Source organism: Ixodes scapularis, unplaced genomic scaffold (assembly GCF_016920785.2).
Source record: "Ixodes scapularis isolate PalLabHiFi unplaced genomic scaffold, ASM1692078v2 PGA_scaffold1__304_contigs__length_218370807, whole genome shotgun sequence".
In the NCBI taxonomy this organism is placed as follows: Eukaryota; Metazoa; Arthropoda; class Arachnida; order Ixodida; family Ixodidae; genus Ixodes; species Ixodes scapularis.
The window spans coordinates 14774630-14785110 of record NW_024609846.1 but is presented as its reverse complement, the minus strand read 5'-3'; the positions used below and the strand labels follow the sequence as shown (position 1 = coordinate 14785110).

At 49.3% G+C, this 10481-nt stretch overlaps 2 protein-coding genes across 2 annotated transcripts; both read left to right on the top strand.

Annotated features, from left to right (window-relative positions):
- Positions 1–446: 446 nt before the first annotated feature.
- LOC115308691 lies at positions 447–1252 on the top strand (the record flags this gene model as incomplete). The annotated part of the gene is made up of 2 exons (XM_040212029.2): positions 447–479; positions 722–1252. Coding segments are annotated over exons 1-2 (564 nt in total), but the record flags the coding sequence as incomplete, so codon positions are not given.
- Positions 1253–1302: 50 nt separating this feature from the next.
- LOC120841160 lies at positions 1303–6340 on the top strand. The gene is made up of 3 exons (XM_040212015.2): positions 1303–1519; positions 1605–2199; positions 5589–6340. Exons 1-3 carry the CDS (start codon positions 1356–1358, stop codon positions 5754–5756), a joined length of 927 nt encoding a protein of 308 aa, XP_040067949.2. The 5' UTR covers positions 1303–1355; the 3' UTR covers positions 5757–6340.
- The last annotated feature ends 4141 nt before the right edge of the window (positions 6341–10481 follow it).

Sequence of the window (10481 nt, the reverse complement as noted above, 5' to 3'; positions counted from 1 at the left end):
CCTCCAGAATCTCAAATATGCAAATTATTTGGTAATTTTATGAATCGAGGCTGCATAGAGTCATTTTTAAAGCGCTGTGAAAGCACTTCCCTGGAGAGCGACGTCACAAAAGTGGCTTTCGAACTCTTTGCTCATGCATCTTGTGGGGATCGAAAAGAAGAAGAATAAAGATGCCTCGTGAGGCAGACCGAACTAGCTCGCGCTCAGGACGAGCGCGGGGTAGAACGGGCGTAGACACCAGTGAAGCGGCTGTCTTTTCTTCAGTCTCCACATTGGCGCCACAGCGTGGGGCCCGAACCCAGATTCCCGTACAGTCAGGTACGTTTAGCAGGCCTTCGCAGTCGCTGCGCCTATACAGACATTGGATTACTTCACCGCCGAGCTTGTTATAGTGACCGTTAAAATGTCAACTTCGCCCCCGCTTACGCGATCCCGTAGCCGCCCCAATGCAGCGAACACAGCTCGTGCTACCGCGACTGGTGATGGAGCGGAGGACTTGCGACCGGGCTCTGATATACCCACAGCAGACTTGGAGGTTCCATTGCCCGCTGAGAGCCTTTCCCCACCGGTGCCGCTTGCACCTCTCACCGCGTTGGGCCCATTGCCAGAACAAATGGCATTGTTCCTGGCGGAGATGTCGCGGCTCCTGCAGGAACAACGCCGTCCGCTACCACCCTTAGTTCCAACACCTCGGACGGGGACATTGCGTTTACATGCCTAGATTCCGAAATATTCAGGCTACGCAGATAGAAAATCGGTTGCTGATTTTCTTGACGAATTGCGTGAATACCAGGCGGTGTCTGAAATGTCTGAGGTTGAACTTCTATCACGCGTACTGCCGATCGCCCTCACGGGAAGCGCCGCGACATGGCGTCGGAGACAATCACCCTTCTCGACGCTACAAGACTTTTCGGAGCAGTTCAAAAATGAATTTCTGCCTCCCGATTACGGCGCGCGAATGCTCGATGAGCTTAGGGCGCGCACTCAGCACCGCGACGAGTCCCTAGTCGAGTTTGTTCGGGCGCTCCAAACTCTCTATGACAGGGCTGACCCTAGTGCGTCCGACTCAGACAAAGTGTCGCGGGCTATCCGGCAAAGCCACCCGCAGTTTCATCCCTACCTGCGTGGGCGGGTGTTCCGGAGTTTGGACGAGTTGGCCCAAGCAGCCCACCAGATCCAGGCGGACATCCTGGCCGAACTAAGATATCGGCCTCCTCCACCGCCGGAGGCTTGCCTGGAACTGTCCTGCGCTTGGACAGGCACGACCAGGCAATCCATGGACGAGCATGGGCCACGGCCAGTTCTCCCCGGAAGGGTACCCCGAGCGCTGGACCCTTACACCCACGGACTGGGCGATGGTGCTCAAGTCCGCGAGCATGGCCGCCAATACCAAGCCCCATCCAGAGAGCGATACCCAAGGGCCACCTCAGCTACTCTCCGCTGCTTCCGGTGCGGAAGTCTCGGCCACTTTCGCCGGGACTGCACCCGGCGGGTTTCAAACGACAATTCGGGAAACGAGGTAGGCCGCCGATAGCAGGGCCCTGTCTGTCGGTGGCTTCTCCTTGTTACAGGCCCTCGGTCACCCCACCGTCTCGGTTCTTCAGCAGTCTCGGCCCAGCCTCACGAGCAGCCCCGCCGGGGGCCTCCTGTGATGAGCCCGATGTTGCAGCACCTGGTGTGGCGCCCGCTCGAGCGCCCGATGACGCTCCCGCTCCCGGATTACGCGGCGACGCTCTCGCAGGCGCTCGCGGAGATGCCCCAGGTCCCGGCGTGGCGCCCGCTCGAGCGCCCGATGACGCTCCCGCTCACGGATTATGCGGTGACGCTCTCGGCGGCGCTCGCGGAGATGCCTCCGGTAGTACCAGCGCCGGTGCTTTCCCCGAGGTTTCCCACGGAGCGGTTCTCGGTGGCGTCCTGGTCCCCGACGAGACAACTCCGGAGAACAGACGTGACGACAACGGCTGCTCGCAGGAAGTGGCAGCGGCGTGGCCGCCCGTCGTCCACCCACATGCCAGAAAAATGGCTGATGCGACCACACCAGCGCGGCCTTCTGGAAAACCCGTAGACAAGTGTATGGCCCGTGCGGTCCAACCGGAACCCCGTGCCCACTACCGAACGGTGACCTGGGCGGGTCTACGAGACGTGACAATCCTCAGCATTTCATTGATCATGGGAATCCTAGCGACCATGGTATCATGGGTGAGTCGGCTGAAAGTCTATGACAAGCTACTTCGAATTTATAGGTTCCGTCCAGTCACGTACTTTATACCATCCCTTGACGCTATGCGTCACGAAAGTAGAGGTATAACAGAACCCTACATTGTGGTTAACATTGCCGGTCAACAGATCGCAGCTCTCTTGGATACCGGAGCTGCAATTTCACTTTTTGGAGACTTCGTTAGAAAATTGTGCAAAGACCGGAACATCTCAATGCGGCGTTCTCAGAGAGAGCTCCGTACGGCATCTGACCAACTTATCTCCGTCACTGAAGGAGCTCGACTGAAGCTGAGCTTTGATGGGCGACAATGTCGACAACATTTCACATATCTGCCGGGTCTCGCCTGCCCTATTCTTCTCGGTCGAGATTTCATCTCCAGGGAAAAAATAGTCCTAGATTTGTCAGCAGAAGAATATCGATATGGCTCGCAGTCCGCTACTTTCAAGTTTGCAGTCAGACCAATGCCTACGGCAGCTCGTCCTCTAGAGGGTACAATATGTGAAAGATTCCCCTCCTCGGGGTATCTGCACGTGGCAATGAAGTCATTTTCTGGCACCGACTCGGACCGTTCACGTATAGCGAAGCTTTTGGAGAATTTCTCACATATGTTTACAGAAACACCTGGGAGGACTAACATCCTCGAACACCGAATTGATGCTGGAGACACTCCGCCTATCCGATTTAACGCGCGGCCCCTAAGTGTTCACAAACGCACACTCCTGGACGGAGCACTGAATGAGATGATTCGGACCGGAGCCGTCCGTCCCTCGAAAAGTCCATGGGCTTTTCCGGTTGTGTTAGCACCCAAGAAGGATGGCACCGCACGCCTCTGCGTAGATTACCGTCCTCTGAACGCGGTCACGAAGCGAGATGCATACCCCTTTCCATCAGTCTCGTCTGTTTTATATGCACTGGGGTCTGCACGGATATTCACAACCCTCGACTGTAGTAGGGGATTTTTGCAAATTCCCGTAGCAACAGATGACGTCCCTAAAACAGCATTTGTTTGCCCCAGGGGTCTGTTCGAATTTGTCCGACTCCCCTTCGGCCTATCTAACTCCCCTGCGAGCTTCCAGAGGCTCATGGATAGAGTCTTGGGTGATGCAAAGTTTAACTATGCAATGGCCTACATGGACGACGTAGTAGTGTTTTCTAGTACTATCGAGGACCACCTTCACCATTTACAGGTCGTCCTGAAGCGCATGAGTGAAGCTGGTCTCACGATTAACCCTTCAAAAGTGCAACTTGCATCACCCAAAGTGGAGCTTCTTGGCTTCGTGGTCGACCAAGGATAGCTCCAGCCGCAAGCAGAGAAGCTCAGAGCAATTATAGAATTTCCCCAGCCACGAGACAAAAAAAGTTTACAACGGTACCTTGGCATGGTGGGATTCTACCGCGAGTTTATTGCCAACTGCGCTGATTTGGCCCGGCCCCTTCACCAGCTATTACGCCGGGAAGTTCCATGGACCTGGACTTCCGCTCAGGAACAAGCGTTTAAAGCGTTAGCAAATGCTATTGCGGATACTGCGTCTCTGAGACTTCCTAATCTCAATGCTCCATTCGTCCTCCATACGGATGCCAGTGATTACGGTATAGGTGCAGTATTACTCCAAGAACATAACGCAGCGTTGCGGCCCGTTGCATTCGCGAGTCATACTCTCACCGCGGCCGAATGTAACTATACGGTAACCGAAAAAGAATGTCTAGCTATAATATTCGCTTTGCGAAAGTTTGACATGTACCTAGATGGAGCGACCTTCACCATCCAGACTGACCATCAAGCATTAACATGGCTGAAAAACCTTAAACACCCCGCTGGACGCCTTGCCCGCTGGGCTCTGGCTTTACAGAAATATGATTTTTCCATTGAATACAAACCGGGAAGGTTCAATGTCGCAGCAGATGCCCTGTCACGAGCACCCCTACCCCCCCGAAAAGCGGATGACACAGCGGAACTCGTCGCTGTTGCTGACGCTGAAGTCTCCTGGGGTCTTTCTGTGAGCCGGGACGAGCTACGAGAAGCCCAGCAAAAAGACGACATGTGCCAAAAGGTATCTCGGTGCTCGACTCAGCCCCATCAAACCGATGGAAACAGGACGTATGGGTCGGTAGACGCATATGTACACAGCGAGGATGGACTCCTCCTTCGCTACATACCGCAGGAAGACGAAGCCGACCCCACAACGTCCCCTTTTCGTGTGGTCGTACCCCGTACATTAAGGCAAACTTTCCTCCGGTATTTTCATGACAGTGCGCTAGCGGGCCACAGTGACGGTCAGAAAACCTACCAGAAACTGTGTCGCGTTGCCACTTGGCCGAGGATGCGCCAGGATGTTCTCCGCTACACACGCAGTTGCCTACGTTGCCAACAAGCCAAACCCAGGGGAGGTAAACCCCCTGGTTTGATGCAGTCAGTGGAAAGTCGTTATCCATGGGAGATTGTTTCATGTGACATAATGGGCCCCTTTCCACGCAGCCCCAAAGGAAACAGGTATCTCCTGGTAGTCACCGACCACTTCTCAAAGTGGGTGGAGCTTCACCCTCTCCGCCAACTGAGTTCCAGGACCATTTGGGACAAATTGAGGGACACCTTCACCCGCTTCGGGTTCTGTTCCCAATTAATTTCCGACAACGCATCCTACTTCACAAGTAAGGTTTTTGAGGACTGTTGCGCAACACTGGGCATCCAGCACAAGTGCACCACTCCTTACCACCCTCAAGCCAACATAGCTGAGAGGGTCAACCGGAACCTCAAAGCAATGCTAGTGGTATACACCGAGAGACATAAAGACTGGGACAATTACATCCCGGAAATGGCTTTCGCCACTCGAACTACGGAGAACCGTACGACAGGGTTCACACCTTCCCAAATAAACTTCGGACGCGAGCTGCGATTTCCCCTCGAGAACAGCTTTTCCGACGATAATCGAAGACCAAACACCTCGTACGCGAGATTCGCTGAACAACTTCGTGATAAAATCACCGACGCTGTGCGAGTGGCTCGACAAAATATTGAGTTAGCGCAGCTCGATCAGAGGAACCAATATGACCAAGGCAGGAGATCCCTAGAATTTTCAATAGGCGACCGCGTTCTCCGGCGCGTGCACCCGCTTAGTAATGCAGCAAAGGGATTCGCGGCATCACTAGCTCCTCGTTGGGAAGGTCCCTTGGAAGTTGTTTCACGGGTATCACATTTGGTGTATAGGTTACGACATGTCGAAGACGGGTCGTTAACTGGACCCGTTAACATTTGTGATCTGAAGCCGTTTGTTTCTAGACATGTCACCCTTTAGGGATGTCCTAAGAAACACAGTCCCCCGTCAATTTTTGCCACACGAAAGATTGTTGCTCATGGTTATTTTCTATCCAGGCATGCCACCTCGACGCAGCAACACCCATTCCTTCCGACGCTCTCGGAGCCGCTCCCGATCCCCCCTACGCCCCCAATTCAACCCACGGGGCCACTCGCGCCGCGCCAGGCGACATAACCGCCGTCAGCAACCGCCACGCACTGCCGAGGCTGCCACCTGGTGCGTGATGGAGGCCGGTCGAATGGTCACATTCGCGTCCCGGATGGCCTGGGAACACCAACCTCAAGTGCCACAAGGGACTGCACCAGAAGACGTTCCCCATCCCTTCCGGCGACGGACACTGACGGAGCGCTGTGCTGCAGATCTACCCGCCGCCTACGACGAGGAAGAATATGCCGACATCTGTGAACTTTGCCGCGTCCCACTCATTTCATGCGAACAACATCATCAAGGAGCACTTCACCACGACCGAGAAGACCGCCAGCGGGCGCTGGTGCGAGCTGAATCACGGGCCCTTACACCTGCCGACATCGAGGCCGCCCTCCTTATTGTTGGCCGTGCCTGCCCCGAACGCCTGCGCCGAACACTACCCTTACCACCAGAACTGGCGAACATCAGACTCAGCGACGACGAAATGTAACCAACTGATTAGGAAACTCCCTGCCCCCCCCCCCCCCTGCCAAGAGGGGGATGATGTGGGGATCGAAAAGAAGAAGAATAAAGATGCCTCGTGAGGCAGACCGAACTAGCTCGCGCTCAGGACGAGCGCGGGGTAGAACGGGCGTAGACACCAGTGAAGCGGCTGTCTTTTCTTCAGTCTCCACAATCTTCAGCACCTATCAAAGCTATGCACGCACGTGCTATTTTTTAAAAGGGCAGAAAAATGTGTCACGACTGGTGCCAATGCGGGAGAATATACCTAGAAAACTTGAGATTGGACTCGCGGCCCTTAAGCGACACGCTTGGCAGCCGAAAGGTCTTCTTACGATGTCACTATTGGTAGGATGTTTTTTTGTGTTTTCTCACGTGTAGTTATATCTTTGTGGAAAACGAACGGGATATTCAGATTCGCGGGATAAAACTATGCTAGGATGAACCTCCAATCTAGTTTTCTGAAAGAAGACTGGCACATATCTGTAATAAGCTGACTGATCATTACAAATTAGCCTTTTATACTATGCCGCCCTGGCCTTATAACTCACGTACACAGACCGCGTAAATGTAGCTTTTACGGCTTTTTTAAAAAAAAATCTGTAAAACATACAAAAAAAACTCTCTAGAATGTCCCCCAATACGATACGATTGAATGGTTCCTTTCCCGCTTGCATTGTTCAAGAAAGACCTGTGGACATCCAGCGTTTCATTGGAATGCTGGATGTCAGCGAGTCTACATTAGTGAGTGGTTTCAAACAAGCATGATGTTTGCACACCAGCAAGCTCTTATCCGAGGCTCACCAGGAGCACTAAGAGCAGAGGCAAAATGTCGTGACGTGGTAAATTTGGTTGCAGGTATTTATTTTTAGAAGAATTGCAAGCAGCAAAGCTTAACTTTGCTCAAAAGAAGATAATTAAAAATTCAATACTGAACAATGGTGTCCCTTGAGCTGTCAGACCAAACTCCCACTCTTGCCACTCAGGAGTTCCTAACTTGTGCGTAGAGGATCAGCACAACCCAGATTTGTGCTGCAAGCGCACCTGCAATATAAAAGTTGAATAAACATGAGATGAAATATGAGACGTTTACAATTCTCTGTAATGTGAAATTAGAGCACAGATCTTGAAGAGGAGGATGGGAGGGTATGACCCCCCACCCCCTAACCCTCCTACTCTTCTGCTCCCTCCCATTTAGCGAAAAATTTCCCTGAATTTAGCGGGAACATTTGCCCACTAAATTTAGCGGGTTAAGTTTTCCACAAAATTTAGCGCAGAAATTGATGTCACATGACCTCAACACAAATGCAGTTTTCCCACTAAAAGTAGCGGGGAAAATGACGTTGCATGACCGTGTCATGTCATCCATAAAAAATTCAGTTTCTCAGCTAGACTTAGCGGAAATATTGACGTCACATGACCGCAACATTAATTCAATTTCCTGCCAAGTTTAGTTGGGCGGTTACGCCGAGGGCGACGCCGCGAAACGCGGAAACGGGTGCTAAGAGCTGCGCTAAAAAAACTAAATGCAACAGGTGAAATAAGATGAAAATTAGAGATAAGAAAAAGAGAAGAGAATCTAAGATACCGTTCTCAGATCCTTCCTTTGGTCCGTTCTCAAATGTTTTGATTTCAAGAAATGTTTTAATCTTTATTCATACCCAGAGAATCCCTCCCAGTTTCAGCATGAATGCAATAAATCAATGCAGACTAGACCTTGTAAACTATAATGCACATGAAAATGAATGTTTGCCACATAGTCATGTATGAGTCAGTGGCTCAGATCTCTAAATACATTTGTATTGAGGAACATTCTTGAATAAAACTTCTGGGCTTTGAGTTCGACACTTTGTACTTCCATAAGGAACACTGTATGGCACTGATTTTTTTTTGTGACACATCAGAAACAGCAGTGTCATCCTTGCATACCTAACAAGAATTTTTTTTTTTTTTTAGCATGGCATGTGCTTATGCTTATACAGCCTCCTTTAACAAAATTTCCTTTGTAGAGCTTTTTATTGGTTCTTATTTAACTCGCACGACAGATTTGGGACCTTGAATTCTCACTCGGCATCAACAGTTTTATATATTAATGTAATAGTGAAAGACAAGATTAATGGTCTTGAGTACGGCTCAACAAGCACAGATGTTGAGAAAAGTACTGAAGAAAACTCAAATGTCAAAATAAAAATAAGCTGGAATGTGGATACAATTAAGGACATGGTCATGAATACAGTAGCAGATTCAATATGAAGAATACGTGTTAGACGCACACTCAAAGAAACCTGTTGCATCTATATTCATGCAAATTACTTCGCAGAACCCAGCGCTGCAGTCTCGGGTGCGAGTTCGCTGAATGAGTCCACTGAAAATGAGTGCAGACGGAAAAAGCAGTTTGATCTGTGACAATGAGCATTACATAGGCAAGTGACATGTCATTGTTACTGTTACAGTGCCGAATGTTTCAAACTGCCAGTCGTATCATTCTGCGAGTTCCATCCATATATTACAGGGTTTGGCTCTCTTGAATTCTTTGCGAGAAAAATTATGAACTGGAAATGTCTAGCGTAGTTCTAAAAAAACTACTTCCAGAATCCTAACTCAGCATCGTAAAGAATATAAAAAGTTTCTAGAGATAAGGTTAGTGCAGGAGTTGAATAAACTAAACACTTAGTTTTGTGAAACCATCTTGCCGTAGTAAACGTATAAAGTTCCCCTAGGTAGAGCTAGTCATTACGGATGATTGTGCCCATTCCATACCATAAAAATTTAATTTGCGACCTACACTATTTACAGACTCAACCAACTCTGAGTAAGTGGAACACTTGGCACTAAAGATTGGTCTCACCATGACTGTCTGCAAACATCCACATAATAATTTCCATAAACCTATGCATTTCAAGAAAATATTTGGAGTGAGCTGTTTAAACTGCCATAACACTTTTTAACACTAATAGAAAGCCTGTAGTGGGCCACAACTTAAGCAGTTTTTACTTCATTATGAAGGGCAATAACAAATATGTCAAGCTTAAAACTAGGCCTGCACTGAATTGCTTTCTTAAGTTGAACGTGCTATGCTCGGTTCAATATATTATCTTTGCAGAGCTGACAATGTGCAAGTTCCCATTTTTTTTATATTTCACATCTCCCGACTGCTGGGTGGGGTAGGTACATAAGATTAATGACACCAACGTAACACAATGATTATTTTAAGAATTTGTCTGGGTATGGCACTAGCGAAGCCATCTGCGGGAAGTTATTTCTGTGACTCCGTCGAACCTACATCCGTGGGCTTTAAGTTCACATGTGAATCATGTCTGCAGATGCCTTTTTGTAATTGGAACTCCATCCAAACCGAGATTTCAATGTTTTTTGCATTTTAGGCTTAGTAGTGCTTTTGCTGTTTCACTTCAAGAAGAGGTAAGAATGCTTATTTCGAGTAGCATACCTAACACTTGGTGGCATGAGGACTCCCTTGTCGTGATGCTAATCGAAAGCCACAGGCAGGGAGATACTGTGATGCTCTTGTTGCTGGGATTACCTCCCCCATGGTCCTGGCTGGACCACAGAAGAAGATTGAGTCCAAGCTTGTGGCCACTAGGATCTCCAGATCTTGAGGCAACCAAGTAGCTGGAAATAAAAACAAATCACAATCAAGTACTTGGCAGAGCTACATTAGAATGGCTAGCATATTCTTTCATGATCAGCACATAGATCCTTTTGTTTTTATACTTTGTACTTGTACCTATTAAAGAACTGCTCCTTTACAGCCACAGTCATAAATACACCACAGGACAAGGCCACACAGGCCTTGAAATGATGGGTACCGAATTGAGGCGAATGATCAAATGCATTCATTTAACCCTCTTTCACCCCAACCTGGGAGATTTCTGTCAAATATTCACATTTAACTCTAAAGACTATAAAAAAACCTACTACTGCAATGCTGAGCCGTATAGTGGGAGAGTTTAGCCAATGGGTGTGGTGACAAAGGTGCCGGAGAGGAGGAAAGAGAGGAGAGCGCCGAAGGAAAGAGAGAGAAGGCAGCAAAAAGGAGACGACCGCTATTTTGACGCAACACTGTTGGCGCGGAGCACTGCTGAGGCTATGTGTCGTCTGCTACTGGCTTAATTCATTTTTGCCTTTATAAAAGTTTGCGTTTAAACATGGAGAAACTTCTTTCTTTAGGTTTTTAAGCCACCGAGGAATAACACTATATTATTTTATTGCCAGAGCCTGCCAAATAAAAGCAAAGGGCAGGTATCTGGATAGAAAGAGTTTAGTTGGCGCACCAAGAGGCT

Excerpts from the sequence above, each read along its gene's own strand:
- LOC120841160 (XM_040212015.2), top strand. The coding sequence starts at position 1,356 with ATGGTGCTCAAGTCCGCGAGCATGGCCGCCAATACCAAGCCCCATCCA. Across the intron at positions 1,520-1,604 it reads ACGACAATTCGGGAAACGAG|CAGTCTCGGCCCAGCCTCAC; the intron begins GTAGGCCGCCGA and ends TCGGTTCTTCAG. Across the intron at positions 2,200-5,588 it reads TAGCGACCATGGTATCATGG|GCATGCCACCTCGACGCAGC; the intron begins GTGAGTCGGCTG and ends TTTTCTATCCAG.